Here is a 15,627-nt window from a genome sequence, read left to right as displayed (position 1 = left end):
GCGCCGGCTCGCTCCGCTCCCCTTGGCAGGAAACCTCCATGTTGGGCTTGGTGGTGAAGCATACAAAAAACGAACATGCACTGCAGAAGTCGAAGGGAAAATCAAATGCAGCTCTACAGTAGTGCAGCTGCCATTGTTGGCATGGTGCCAATGCGGTAAATGCCAATTTGTAGAGAAACATAAAAAACTCTTTATACAGGTTCGGTAGCTCAATACCTGGTACATAAAAGTGTATTTCCAAGCATGAAAGAAGCCCGCGAATACATGCAAAATTGCTGTGCGACTGTCCGCTCGAGGCACTTTGCCTCAGTGGCACTTTGTTATTGCCCCGTATTTCTTAGAATTCAAGCATCTGTCGACTCCGGAAGACTAACGTACGCGCCTTGTTGGCCGCCCACCTTTCGCAAAACATCCCCGTATTTCTCAGAATTCAGACATGTATCGACTCCGGAAACTAATTATCAACGTCAATGATCAGCTTGTTTTCTTACCTGAGACGAGCCGCGTCCTCTGTAGGCAAAGAGAAAGAGAAAAATAAAGTCAGCATAAGAACGTCGAAAAGCATAGCTGAGCAGAAAAAAGAAAAATGTATAGTGGCATTGCCTTTCTAGACAAACAAAGGGGAAATTCCGAGTCGTCTTGCTCGCCACGTGCATAGGGGCATGCAGCCTTAATATGCTTGGATGGCCACGGACTCCACGCATCTGAGTGCGGCACAGTTGTCGATGTCTTATCGCCGCTTGTCGAGGCTCTTCGTCGAATGGCGAGCAGCGTAGGCAAGAACCGAGTTGTTTGCACAATGCACGGGGCGAGACAACAGCGAGCGAGGCGGTCTCCGCTAGACCGCTGTGTGGGAGCCACATTTAATGCGTTCTTGCGATAGCCGAGCAAAGCGGTTGCTTGGGCTAGTTGGTGAGGCATCTTGGAGGGTGCACTGCGCAACGGTCACAACAGGGACAAAAAAAGGAGACACGCACAGCGCTCGCCCGTGTCTCCTTTTTTGTCCCTGTTGTGACCGTTGCGCAGTGCACCCTCGAACTTGCGATAACATGGCAAGCACGGCTCATGCTAAAATCGCTGTCGCATTCCGCATGCAGTACGTTCTGCTGGAAGCCTTCGGACTCGTCTTCTACTTCAGTGGCGGCATCTCTCTACTGGCCCTGGAAGCTGGTCAGAGCGTGGCAACCGCAGCTGGGGTGAGCTTCCGCACTATTGGTGCTGATGACTAGCACGTAAAGAATTACGTGTATTTAAGTTATTGTAATCAATTAACCTTTTTTGTAGTTTTGTAATTGATCGATTGTTCTTTTCTTTTTTACTGGGTATCGCTCGCTGTAATTGAGTTACCTTTTCCTGCAAATAATTACACGTGACCAGTTGCTTTATTTACAAGTTGTAACAGGCGACGCAGCTTTGAGAACTTGAATTTGGTTGGAACTACAGCAGAAGGGCCCGGCGCACGTGCCACGCAGCAGGCTGACGAATGCGCATGTTCCGATGGGCCAATCCGAGGCTCAACATTGGTCTCCTCATCTTGTAGCGCGTGTTACGTTTCGCCTACGACGCGCGGTAAAGCCGGCGCGGATGCAACGGACGCCGGGGCTTCGTTCAAAGCGGCAGACATTTTGGCCCGTTCGGCGCCGCCGCTACGCCTCCCTGCCAAGCGCGTCCAGGCATGTTCCAATGCCACGTGTCTTCATGTGCGTGTGTGTGTGTATGTGCATGTTGGTGCCCACGCTTGTCGAAGCGCGGCAGCCGGGGAGAGGAGCTCCCCCAACTGTGAAGCGAGGGGGTCTGACCGGCGCCGACACGACGTATGCGCCACCTTCTCTTCCCATTGTGCCCGAGTGGCGCCGACACGACGGCTGCGCCACCTTATCCCATTGTGCCCGAGCGGCACAGTCACGTGCTCGTCTATAGAGGGGTTCCTTCTTGCCCTCAACTGCGAGAGTATAAAAGCAGCTGCCCCCGGACGCCAAGGAGGCTCCGATTTCTTCTGTTGAGTAACGTGCACTCCCGTCTCTCTACTTCGGTCAACCTGACCGCCAACTCTTTGCGATGTTAGAATAAACAAGTTGTTTTGTTGTTACCAGTCGACTCATGCTTTGCCGGGACCTTCGGATGCTTCCAGTTGTGCCCCAGGCCGCCAGGCCAACGCTACCCTTGGGGCTTGCGACCCAGGTGCAACAACGGGCGTCAGCGCTGAGTTCCCAACAACTCGTGCCAGCGGTGCGATTTCAACAACTGTCTGCCAGCGGTGAGATCGCGACAACGGAGGCCAGCAGCGAAGATATGCAGTTGACTGTATGCTGAGCAGCTCATCGACGATCCGGGAGCAGTGCAACGAGCCCTGTGTGATGACTGGTTGCCTGCAGCGGAACGACTGCGCTGAATTCTTGGCTGCGAGGTTTGGTGAGTGCGGGACTTTCTTCTTCTGAGTTTTGCCAGGCTTTTGTTAGTGTCAGAAACAGAGCTGGTAATTGTGGTTGTCGTTGCTGCCGGGTTAGTTTGCGGCAAGACAATAATAGGCAGTAGAGAAAGCAGCATTCAGAGCAGCCATGGATTTGAAGTCGTTGCGCAAACCGAAATTGCTGGAGCTTGCAAGAGAGTTGGGTCTGGATGTCTCAGACAAACTCAGAAAACCAGAACTGCTAAAGGCTATTCTTGAGTTAGAGGCTGAGGATGACGAGCTGTCGGAATGCCTTGAGACTATTGAGGAGAGGTCAAAAAGACAGGAGCGCGAACTTAAAGAGCAAAAAGAGAAACAGGAGCGCGAACTTAAAGAACAAAAAGAGCGAGAGTAACAAGAGAAAAAAGAAGAGCGCGACCGTCAACACGCTTTGGAAATGAAGCGTCTTGAGGTAGAGATGGAACGCGCTCGTAATGGAAGTCAGGCACACGGTGCAGGAGAACGAGTATTGTTCAAAATGACTGACCTGATGCGGCCGTTTAAGCTTGGAGAGGACATTGGTTTGTTCCTGGTTAACTTTGAGCGAACGTGCGAGAAGCAGGGGTTCTCTCGGGAAACGTGGCCACAGCGCTTGCTCACTTTGTTACCCGGCGAGGCGGCCGACGTAGTCGCTCGCTTGAATAGAGAGGAGGCAGAGGATTTCGACAAAGTGAAATCGAGTCTGCTAAAGAAGTACAGGCTGCCAGCGGAGGCGTTCCGTCGGAAGTTTCGGGAAAATGAGAAAGGCAGAAGTGAGTCATACACAGAGTTTGCGTACAGGCTTATGTCAAACATGCAGGAGTGGCTCAAAGAAGAGAAAGCGTTTGGTGACCACGAGAAAGTTCTGCAGTGTTTCGGGCTAGAACAGTTTTATAGTCGGTTACCTGAGAACGTGCGGTACTGGGTCTTGGATAGGCCAGACGTTAGTACGGTGGCTAGAGCCGCTGAGCTAGCCGAGGAGTTTGTGACGCGTCGGGCTCGCGGAGCTAAGGACGGTCAAAAGGGTGAATTTGGCTCAAAGTTTGAGAGGCCGAAGTTCACACCCATGAGAGCAAAGGGGAACACACGTAGTGCGGATGCGAGTGAAAGCAGTGCGACAGAACCTAAGGAGACGGCGGCAGCCGAAGCCGAACGCAGAAAGCGGTTCGAGATGAGGCAAGCGCGCGTGTGTTATACGTGCCAGAAGCCGGGTCACTTTTCGGCGCAGTGTCCGGACAGAAAGCGGTTCGAGATGAGGCAAGCGCGCGTGTGTTATACGTGCCAGAAGCCGGGTCACTTTTCGGCGCAGTGTCCGGACAGAAAGCGGTTCGAGATGAGGCAAGCGCGCGTGTGTTATACGTGCCAGAAGCCGGGTCACTTTTCGGCGCAGTGTCCGGACAGAAAGCGGTTCGAGATGAGGCAAGCGCGCGTGTGTTATACGTGCCAGAAGCCGGGTCACTTTTCAGCGCAGTGTCCGGAAACAAAACCAAAAGTTGTGTTTTTGTCAATATGCAGCACTGACGAGAACATGAAGCTTCTCGAGCCTTACATGCGAGACCTCCTCGTGAACGGGAAAGAGTGCCGAGTGCTTCGCGATTCCGCAGCTACGATGGATGTAGTTCACCCCTCCTACGTAGAACCCCATATGTTCACGGGCGAGTGCGCATGGATCAAGCAAGCCGTGGAAGCTCATAGCGTGTGTCTGCCCGTAGCAAAAGTGCTTATTGAAGGACCATTCGGAGCGCTTGAGACGGAGGCCGCAGTGTCATCTATGCTGCCCCCCCAGTACCCGTACCTATTTTCGAACAGGTCCGATCACCTCCTGCGCGAGAAGGGGCTTTTGTTTGGTGAGGCTAGCGTTCAGGCCTTAACCAGATCGAAGGTTCGGGAGCTCGCTGCAAAGGCGGTAGTTGCGGGGCCGACGTTATCAAACAATGAAAAAGGGTCAGAGGCGCAGCAAGCTGATATTCAGAGCACGCCCGAACTGAATAAAATTGAGTCTGTAGCGTTAAAGGCACCAGATACTGGAGAGGAAATTCCCCATGCGGGAAAGTTAGAAGAGCTATCTGCAGATTTGCTCATCGCGCCTACGTCAGACGGACTTAATAGGTTGCTAAAAGTCAGCCGGTCGGCTTTGATAGCCGAGCAAAAGAAGGATGGCAGCCTAGAAAACATACGCTGCATTTTCAAGGAAGGTATCGCCAGGAAAAATGCGCGTTTTGTGGAAAGAGGTGGAGTCCTGTACCGGAAGTATCTAGACCGCAGGGGGGTGGAGTTCGATCAGCTGATCGTTCCTCAATGCTATCGTCAGGATCTGTTGCGCTTGTCGAACGGGGGTTCATGGTCCGGACACCTAGGAGTTAAGAAAACTAAGGACCGTCTCTTGCAAGAGTACTATTGGCCAGGGTGTTTTCGGGACGCAGACCATTTCGTGAGGACATGTGACACCTGTCAGCGGGTGGGCAAACCAGGGGACAAATCGAGGGCGCCGTTGAGATTGGTACCTATCATTACGGAGCCTTTTAGACGGCTCGTTATTGATACAGTGGGACCTCTGCCGGTAACAGCCACGGGGTACAGACACATTTTGACTGTGATCTGCCCAGCGACAAAGTTCCCTGAAGCAGTGCCGCTTAAAGAACTCAGCTCAGTTGAGGTAGTCAATGCACTACTGTCCATATTTGCGCGAGTTGGTTTTCCTGCGGAAATCCAATCAGATCAGGGCACAGTGTTTACTAGCGCTTTGACGACAACTTTTCTCGAAAGGTGTGGGGTAAAGCTGTTACACAGCTCAGTGTACCCCCCACAGTCGAATTCCGTTGAGAAGCTCCACTCCGTCATGAAGCGCGTGTTGAGAGCATTGTGTTTTGAACATCAAACTGACTGGGAGCTGTGTCTGCCTGGGGTGATGTTTGCATTACGGACCGCGCCGCATGCGGCTACGGGGTTTTCGCCAGCTGAGCTGGTGTACGGTCGCTCGCTTCGATCTCCGCTTCGCATGCTTCGAGAATCATGGGAAGGCAGGGGCGACGACCCAGTCGTGGTGGAGTACGTGCTTAAGCTCCTCGAACGCTTAAGAAGGGCACAGGAGTTGTCAGGTGAAGCAATGGCAAAGGCCCAGCAGAGGGCCAAGGTTTATTATGATCGGACCGCCAGGGCCCGTCGTTTTGAGGTGGGCGATGAGGTCATGATATTGCGCACATCGCTAAACAACAAACTAGACGTGCAGTGGGAGGGCCCAGCACGAATTGTTCAGAAACTGTCGGACGTTAACTACGTGGTGAGTCTGCCAGGAAAGCGGAAAGCACAGCAAGTTTACCACTGTAATCTGCTCAAACCTTATAGACAAAGGGAAGCAGTAGTGTGCATGATGGTAAACGTTCCCGAAGAGCTTCCGGTCGAGCTTCCGGGACTAGGCTCAGTGACGAACAGGGAAGACACCGGTCAAGTCATTAGTGACCTTATCAGTAAAGCACCGCTGTCGCCTGAGCAGAAAACCGAACTACACCAGCTCTTACAAGAGTTTCAAGGTCTGTTCTCTGAGAGGCCTGGTAGGACTTCTGTACTTACTCATGATATAGAACTTACCTCCCCAGAGCCAGTACGATCCAAGGCGTACCGGGTGTCACCCCGCCAGCACGATATTATGGAGGCTGAGGTAAAGAAAATGCTACAGCTCGGTGTTATTGAGGCTGGTGAGAGTGATTATACCTCCCCTTTGATTTTAATTGAGGTACCGGGCAAGGAACCTCGTCCTTGCGTCGACTACCGCAGGCTTAATTCCATCACTAAGGATCAAATTTATCCGATCCCTAACATCGAGGAGCGCCTTGAGAAAGTTAGTAGCGCTCAGTTTATTTCCACCCTAGATCTTGTCAGGGGTTATTGGCAGGTTCCACTTACAGAAGAGGCTAGTAGGTATGCGGCGTTCATTTCAGCAATGGGAACATTCCGTCCTAAAGTGTTGAGTTTTGGTTTGAAGAACGCGCCATACTGCTTTTCAAGCCTCATGGATAAAGTGTTGCGGGGACAGCAAGAATTCGCTTTACCGTATCTAGACGACGTAGCGATATTCTCCGCATCCTGGTCTGAGCATATGGCACACTTGCGGGCAGTGGTAACCCGCCTGCGCGAAGCGGGCTTGACAGTCAAGGCTCCCAAGTGCCAGTTAGCACAGGCCGAGGTTGTCTACCTCGGTCACGTGATTGGTCGGGGTCGTCGCCGCCCCTCTGAAATAAAGGTGGCCGCTGTGCGAGACTTCCCGCAACCGCGAACAAAGACCGATATTCGGTCGTTCTTAGGTGTCGCCGGCTACTATCAGAGGTACATCCCCAGGTACTCTGATATCGCGGCTCCCCTGACGGATGCTCTAAGAAAAACAGAGCCCCAAACAGTCGTCTGGGACGAGACAAAGGAAAGAGCTTTTAGCGCCCTAGAGAGTGCCCTAACAAGCCAGCCTGTGCTACGATCGCCAGACTATACAAAAGGGTTCGTTGTTCAGTGCGATGCTAGTGAGCGAGGCATGGGCGTTGTACTGTGCCAACGGGAAAATGGAGAAGTAGAACACCCCGTCCTGTATGCTAGTCGTAAGCTGACCAGTCGTGAGCAGGCGTACAGCGCCACCGAGAAAGAGTGTGCGTGTCTCGTGTGGGCCGTTCAGAAATTGTCATGCTATCTAGCCGGCTCGAGGTTTATCATTGAGACGGATCACTGCCCTCTCCAATGGCTGCAGACCATCTCTCCCAAAAATGGCCGCCTCCTGCGCTGGAGCCTCGCTTTGCAACAATATTCCTTTGAGGTGCGTTACAAAAAGGGGAGTCTCAACGGTAACACCGATGGCTTAAGTCGAAGCCCCTAACGTAGGAATCAGCCTCAAAATTGTTTGTTACTGATGTTTTTCTTCCTGAGGCAGGATTTTTAACATATTGCTTTTGTTTAGTGTTTCAAAGTGTTGATGTGCTTTCTAGTGCAATTTTCCAATTTGTGGACGCGTTCTGAGTGCTGCTAGACTACTGTAAGAAACTAGGCAGTGGTATAAAAGGGGAAAGAGCCTGGCAGGGCTTAGTGAGGGTTGTGCCGTGCTTGCTGACTAAGCGGTTGAGTTTCAGCGTAGTTCTAACGCTTGCCGGGAACGAGAACAAAAATGTGAACTCTCCCGAAGTCACTTTGCAGTGTCCCGTGCGAACCTGAACGAGAGAACGAGGCCTTCTCTGTGCGCTGCGCTCAAGAAACGTCGAGGGACGCCCGACTTCGGTTATGAGCATCATCGAGCGACATCCCTCCGGACAGCGGATGCAGTCCCCTGACCATCGGGATCTCCTTCCCCCGGCGGGGCGGTCTGTTACGTTTCGCCTACGACGCGCGGTAAAGCCGGCGCGGATGCAACGGACGCCGGGGCTTCGTTCAAAGCGGCAGACATTTTGGCCCGTTCGGCGCCGCCGCTACGCCTCCCTGCCAAGCGCGTCCAGGCATGTTCCAATGCCACGTGTCTTCATATGCGTGTGTGTGTGTATGTGCATGTTGGTGCCCACGCTTGTCGAAGCGCGGCAGCCGGGGAGAGGAGCTCCCCCAACTGTGAAGCGAGGGGGTCTGACCGGCGCCGACACGACGTATGCGCCACCTTCTCTTCCCATTGTGCCCGAGTGGCGCCGACACGACGGCTGCGCCACCTTATCCCATTGTGCCCGAGCGGCACAGTCACGTGCTCGTCTATAGAGGGGTTCCTTCTTGCCCTCAACTGCGAGAGTATAAAAGCAGCTGCCCCCGGACGCCAAGGAGGCTCCGATTTCTTCTGTTGAGTAACGATCACTCCCGTCTCTCTACTTCGGTCAACCTGACCGCCAACTCTTTGCGATGTTAGAATAAACAAGTTGTTTTGTTGTTACCAGTCGACTCATGCTTTGCCGGGACCTTCGGATGCTTCCAGTTGTGCCCCAGGCCGCCAGGCCAACGCTACCCTTGGGGCTTGCGACCCAGGTGCAACAACGGGCGTCAGCGCTGAGTTCCCAACAACTCGTGCCAGCGGTGCGATTTCAACACGCGCCACAAGGCGGCTGACGAATAACCGGCGCTGGTACGTCTCGATAGCGACGGCCATGACTTCGTATACGTTATCGCCAGGAAATCACACGCGGACGATTTTTTCAGCTTTTCACTGGCCATACCGGGAGCGCCTCCTCCAAGCCACAGCAACATTGATGCGCTACGCGTCACATATGACCCTAACAAGAGCATCGCGACATTGAATAATCACAATCCTTAGCGCATGGAGTTCGTACATTACAGCACCGCCCTTCCTGCCAGCGCCCGCATCGAGCGAGTTTTCGGTGTCTCGCTGCCTGATGACTTCACAAGAAAACTAGGGAAGGTGACCGACGAAAATTTTGGAGAGCAATTGTTAGTGAAGATGAACAATGTTAAGAGCTGTACAAAGACGCATTGAAAGTGCTATGGTAGCTCGTTATGTTTACTGTATCGGTGCAATGTTAATAAATGTACAGAGGAAAGTAACGTAGAGGTAATCGATTGAGTCAATCAATTACTTTCCTGGGGCAGTAAATGGTAACTGTAATCAAATACACTTTTGAATGAAGTAATTGTAATTGGTTACCCTTTTTTTTCTGCAACGTGTACAAGTTTGCTGTATATGCGCCGTGAAACTTATTTTGCAGCGTCAGCTATCAAGTGGAGTTTCGGCGCTTGTATTTCTTGTCATGTCCTCGCCGGCTTCACCTCTGTCGTGTACACGCGCGCGCATGCGATGTGCACGTATATATAGCAATGCGCGTAGCAGCGCCATCTTCTAAAATGTTCACCCACGCTTGTGGGCCTGCGGGCGATCTTTAAAGCAGTCGTGAAAGGCAGATGAGAAGGAGCTACAGAGATTAAACTTTGCATGCAGGAACCGAATACATTATTTTTACGTACTGGTGTGAGCCTTTAACAAGTGTGCAGCGCACTCAGTTGCTGCATCGTTCGTTCGTTCGCACGGGACGCATCCGCGGGCGCATAGAATACGACTGTTAAGCGAATGCAGATGAAACCACGGGATTCTGATGTCTGACAACGAGTGTATTAAACCACTATCACGTAAAAATACTTAAAATTTTATGTATATTTGTTTTCTAAACCGAAGTGAGTTACCGCAGAAGTTGCGAGCCCCGTTGAATTCTTTGCCGGCGATGCTGTCATTGCTCCTGATGGATGCATGCGGGGCTGTCCAAACATCACTGAAGCATAAAGTGAAGTTAAGACATGAGGAGCTCACACCTGTATGATAAATTAAGGATTTGCATTGGATAAACTTTATTAAAAAGCCTGCAGGACGCGCGTCAGCGCGCAGCGGGCGTCTCCCATGCACGCAGGAACCGACAGGGAGTACCTGGCGGCGATAAGTTAAGGAGTCACGAAAATTAATAAAACTGACTTGACGCGTCGATACACGAGCGAGCGGAGCATATATGCTGGCGTATGTGGCCTGAAACTGCCATAGTTCAAAAAGATTCCATTTCCTCTGCAACGAAATTGTGGTGCCATGTGCCATCGCGCGGCGTGACACATGGTGAGACCGTTTTCTACCGTAGCGGTGACAGATTGAGTAGCCGTTTTCTTGCAGCGACATCGCGAGCTGTCTGTGTGGGACCATAGGCTAAGCCTTCATCTCTCGCTATCGAGAACCAATCTCAAAAGGCCGCCGAGCTAACGTCCGAACTTTGCTGGCGAGGTGAAATAAAGTGTAGCGAAAGCCTGCAGGACCATTCACTTCCCGTGAAGAGGGCGAGCGGGTTATAATGATAGGCTACCGGTTCTACCTGAAGCGGACACGCTTAGGCAGGTCAGGTGCCACCGTGTCAAGCGATGACGCAATTTATGTTGCATCTGTCTACGGGAGGCCTCGACAAAAACCGCTTCTGGGGTAAAAAAGCTGATTTGTATGCGTATCGCAGCGAACACGGACAGCGACAGCCGAGGGTCCGTTATGCGATGACGATATAAGCGCCCCAATTATAAGCGCACTCTATAAGAAGACCAGTCGCGAATTTTGAATCTGTATCGCCAGCGCCTAAGAATTGCAACGCGCTTGATGCTTGGTAGCGAAGATAGACAATTTAATGCGTCCGCAAGAAAACTCTAGTGGCCTGACTTGGTTCGCTACAGCTTTTATGCAAGTTTCATGAGTGTATACATTGACGCCAGCGCACGTAATTTTATATCTTCATGTCCGTATTATTCCGGCGGCATTACCATGGTCAATCATTGGACGTGCCCAGCATCATTTCACGCAGGACCTGGCGCGCCTCCCAGCAGCTGGCCTTCGTTCAAAGGGCACTCAATGTCTGTGGTGTATCTAAGGACGGATGGCTACGGCATATCTGGTGGCAACAGTCTGAATCGCAGATGAGCAGATACGTAGTATAAGGACGCGCCTGCAGCGCCATCTGTGTGACAGAGTCAACATGGAGATGAGTTCCTTGACAGCCGATAGGGTACCTATTTGCTTCGGGCAGTAGGTCATTGCTATCATTGTATGCACGTATTGCTTAAAGCGATGGAAATATCCTTATTGCGTCGGCTGGCCGCCGTACATTAGTTGTAAGGTTTGCCTTTTAAGCTTTGTAGATTTAGGCCCCGGACTTCGCGTTTGGCTCCACCTTACAGATATAGTATAAGTTGACCCCCTCTGATCGTAAAAAGTGAACGTCTTCAGCGCTCAATAATAACTGGTTAAATTATTTCTCTTTCACTCGTTCATAACTTTGTTGTAGCGCAGTCGAAGAAGCCATTGACTTCTACATTGCATAGTTTGAAGCATGGCTCTTACTTTTGAAGCATAGCCCTTACTATTTCGCATATTTCCCGCTGTTTTGAGGGTTCCCTTTCCGTGTTCTTTACTCTGCAGGTGTTCGCCATAATCAGCGCAGTTCTTCACGGCCTGCACGCTGTCCTCGTTTACATAAAAAGGAAAAAGTGATTTCGCGTCTGAGGCGACCAAAACATTCTATTTCTACACACTGCCTCTTCACTTGAAGTTTGTGGTTACGTAGGTAAGTATTTTGCCCAGTTACACCATAGATAAGAGCATCCGATGCCTTAAGAGATTCATTACGTCATAGGACACTTTAATTAGTTGGAGGAAAAGTAAACGTGCCCTTTTTATAGCTTGCCTATTGCTTTTCCTGTACGTGGTCGTCAGAATTTTAAAACAAATGAATATATTTGTGCGCGAAGAAGCTATAGGCGCAGTAGATAAAGTGGGAGCTTTGGCATCGGTTGAGGTACTGGCTTCTAGATCGGAATACATCAGTATTAGTTTATTTGATAGCGCGTGCCTCAGCATTTTTCATAGAACTTGTGTTGTTAATATTAACGCGAAGATGTTTATTGCTAGGGTTCCGTGCATTTTTTGTGTCCGTCAACAAATCTGTGTGAGCAAGAACTATCATCATCAGCAATGGCTCGTGCCACTGCTCGCGCGTTCGCTGTCTTCCACCGCATCACTCGTCGGCGTCCCTTGGCGTAACCGCGCGAACGCGCTCGTGCCACTGCTGGCGCGTTCGTCGCCGTAGTCTTCCGCAGCTGGCTCCGTTGCCGCTCGTCATGGCAGCGTTCCCATACTGCCCCTCCCTCTGCGAATGCGCTGACGGCACTGGCCCACTGCCAGCCGGTGCAGGGGTGTCGGTCTTAAACTGTTTGCCTCAATATATCGCGAAATGGAAACACGAATGTGTATAACCAATGTACAACATGAATTAACGCGTGTGTAAAAAAATAAAAGTGTGTGCGTACCTTCGGTCACTATGACCACGGATCAAGACAATAAATGTGTTCGTATCTTTGTTCAAAACTCTGTGTCATCTTCTTCTCGCGGGCGACATAGCTTCGCTGGTCATCCACCTCCACAGAGTGGAATGGCTCATGATCTTTTATTGCAGTTGTCGCAAAGCCTCATAATAATCAGATCTCTTGACAGCTTTAATACCTTAATTCAGGAGACCATTTTTGAAAACCCTTTTAAGACTTCTAACGTGAAATTTCTAAAGGGCTGAACTTACAACTCTGTATTTTTGGGGCCAAAATGGGAAAAACGCGCGCGCGCGCACGCACGTGCACATACACGCGCGCACACAGCACGGGGAAAAGGGGATGAGGGATTGAAAGACAGAAGACGGCAAAGGGGAAGAGTTCACCAGAATATTTTAGTTCCTACCAAGACATACATGGATTCATTTATACTGCGCGTGTAGTAGGAGAATACTTACGTGGGTTTTATGAAGCTTTGATTTAAGGAAGAATGATTTCAAGCGACGCAATTAATTTGGAAGTAAGGTTGTGCGTATGTATATAGCTTTAGAGTAACGAACCGAATATTGCCCTATTCGATTCGGTCTTCAAACTGAATAGTCACTATGCAAATACGAATATTTTTCGAATTGATTTCGAGTATTTGAAATCGCCAGCTGTGTACCAACAAGCACAAAATTGCTGCAAAAGCGTCACGAATTTCGTTTCGGCGGCCATCATCATCATCAGCCTAGTTACGCCCACTGCAGGGCAAAGGCCTCTCCCATACTTCTCCAACTACCCCGGACATGTACTAATTGTGGCCATGTTGTCCCTGCAAACGACTTAATGTCATCCGCCCACCTAACTTTCTGCCGCCCCCTGCTACGCTAGTAGCCGTAAAATATGATAATTTATCTAGTGCAGCACGTTACGTCGCAGGGGGGACCGAACTTTTCCTGCTTAACCGTTATCATTCACACTCCCCAATGACTACTGAGTACGCGAATGAACTGCTTATTTGCTCCTAATGCTCCGTTTGTACTTGTAGTAAACAACGCTTCATAGCGTGCAATGTATTGAAAGTAACTTGCTAAAGTTGTGAACACCCTATAGGATGTGAAAATAGTTTTATTTTAATTGTGAAAACAGCAGTTCGTTATTCGATAAATATTCGAAAAGTATTCGATATTAGATTACATTCCTTCTCGCATTATTCGATTCGTTTCGATTAGGTCTCGAAAATTAATATTCTCATACCCTTACTTGGAAGCGTCATTGTTGCTCTACCTTTTGTAGCGATCGCAAAAAAGCTCACCGCAGTCGATGCACTTAGCGCACTTAGATGGACTTATTGCTGGACAAGTTGGTGTGGTTTACTGTACAGTACGTTCTGTTTAGCGCCGAGAAAACAGACACCACACAGACAAAACAGGCTTCTGTATGTCATGTCCTCTTTGCTATGTCCGTTTCCGCGCCGTTAAATAAGATGTAGCTCATGTTTGTTGAAGGCAATTGTATGCTTTATCATCATCATCAGCCTATTTTTTATGTCCACTGCAGGACGAAGGCTGCTCCCTGCGATCTCCAATTATCCCTCTCCTGCGTTAATCGATTCCAACTTGCGCCTGCAAATTTCTTAATTTCATCACCCCACCTAGTTTTCTGCTGTCATCGACTGCGCGTCCCCCTTCCCTTGGCACCTGTTCTGCAACTCTAATCGTCCTTCGGCTATCTGCCCTACACATTACAGGGCCTGCCCAGCTCCATTTGTTTTCTCTTAATGTCGACCAGGATATGGGCTATCCCCATTTGCTCTCTGATTCACACCGCACTGTTCCTGTCTGTTAACGTTACGCCATACATTTTTCGTTCCATCGCTGTTTGCACGGTCCTTAACTTGTTGTCGAGCTTCTTTGCCTATCTCCAAGTCTCTGCCTCGTTTGTTAGCACCGATGTGGGATGCAATGATTGTACACTTTCCTATTCAACAAGTGTTGTTAAGCTCCCAGTCAGCATTTGGTAATGTCTGCCACATGCACTCCAAAACTTATTTTTCTTCTGTAAATTTCCTTCTCGGCATCTGGGTCCCCTGTATACTTATGTATTTCTAGGCTTATGTAATTGTGTACTTATGAGCGTTTAATTCATACTTGAAAGGCTATCACTCCGGCTTTCTTATATTCACATACATTTCAGTGCTTGGAGTAATCCCTTTTCGCGCCCACTCCTATTTTGATGGAATGCTTAGGCACTGACGCAGCTAGATATTTCAAAAATATCAATCAATTTCTTTCTTAGAACAATTAGATATGCGTGATAGTTTCTCCCTGCGTTCTTCTATGATCTGACCTAACTACATTTACTGACAATTTAGTTATTGCTATCGTTCCTCGACATTGTATTATGACCGTGCCACGTGACGCTATCTTGGTTTTTCTTCTTTTTTTTTTCCCCTCTTCCTTCCAGACATTAGAATTCCGAACACCCGGAGAGTTCTGCCGTACGACTGCAAGATAACCGGCTACGACAGTATGGTGAAACCTGCGTCTTTACCTGTGTATATGAGCGCTGCATATGGAATAAAGAGCGCGCGTTGCTGTTGTTTGTCCAATCAGGCACTAAGAAAAATTAAATCCCGGGTTATCACGTGCCAAAACCACGATCTGATGAAGTCGCGACGTAATGAGGTACTGCAGGTTAATTTTCACAACCTGGAGCTCCTTAACGAGCATCCGGTGCACGGTGCGCAAGCGCTCTTGAATTTCGCCACCATCGAAATGCGGCCGCCGTGGCAGCGGAAATCGAACCCGCTATCTCGTGCTTAGTTCTGTTTTTTTTTTTACGGTAGTCATGTTTTAGTAGTACATACTTTTGTGTGCAGGCCTGTTAGTGATGTGTTTGCGTATTCGTGCTTGTTGCTCATCCTATTTCAGCTTGCACGTTACACCTGGAGCAGCATGCCGGGACTGCGGTCAGGTAAACGTTTCCTGTTCCCGTTAGACATCTCACCTCTCTGGACCAACAGAAATATGTTTCAGTGTACTGACTAGGTAGTAGTGTAATGACTAGGTAGGGAACAAGAGAAGGCAAACAAGCGCTGTGATCGTTCTCTATTGTGGTCGTGGCTTATAACATGCTGAAAAAAAGTGGTTACCTAACATACAAAATTTTCAGCACAATATTGTCCTTAATATTATCCACCAGTGGCGGTGACCTTCACTTGGGGTACCAATGTGGTGATATGTTTGTGGCTTATTCCTCAAGAACAGTACTACAGTAATCAGAAAGAAAAGCAATTGCATAATCCCACATTGGGACCTGCTCCCAAATGAGAAATCACCTGAGATTGCGCAGTGACAATGTTTGAGCAGTTCCACCCGAAGGATGAAGCACTGATGGCAAGGTTGCGCTGAAGC

At 49.7% G+C, this 15,627-nt stretch overlaps 1 protein-coding gene across 1 annotated transcript in view; it reads left to right on the top strand.

Moving 5' to 3' along the window:
• LOC142592653 (uncharacterized) overlaps window positions 1-14,822 on the top strand; it is a 26,450-nt gene extending 11,628 nt beyond the window's left edge. The window contains exons 3-5 of the mRNA XM_075704221.1: window positions 1,098-1,196; window positions 11,328-11,472; window positions 14,678-14,822. Coding sequence (XP_075560336.1) covers window positions 1,098-1,196; window positions 11,328-11,399 — 171 coding nt within the window. The 3' untranslated portion in view covers window positions 11,400-11,472; window positions 14,678-14,822. The remainder of the gene's footprint in view (window positions 1-1,097; window positions 1,197-11,327; window positions 11,473-14,677) is intronic.
• The last annotated feature ends 805 nt before the right edge of the window (window positions 14,823-15,627 follow it).

This window comes from Dermacentor variabilis, chromosome 1 (assembly GCF_050947875.1).
Source record: "Dermacentor variabilis isolate Ectoservices chromosome 1, ASM5094787v1, whole genome shotgun sequence".
NCBI classification, from domain to species: domain Eukaryota; kingdom Metazoa; phylum Arthropoda; class Arachnida; order Ixodida; family Ixodidae; genus Dermacentor; species Dermacentor variabilis.
The sequence above is the reverse complement of the archived record's forward strand: the minus strand, read 5'-3'. Positions and strand labels throughout refer to the sequence as shown.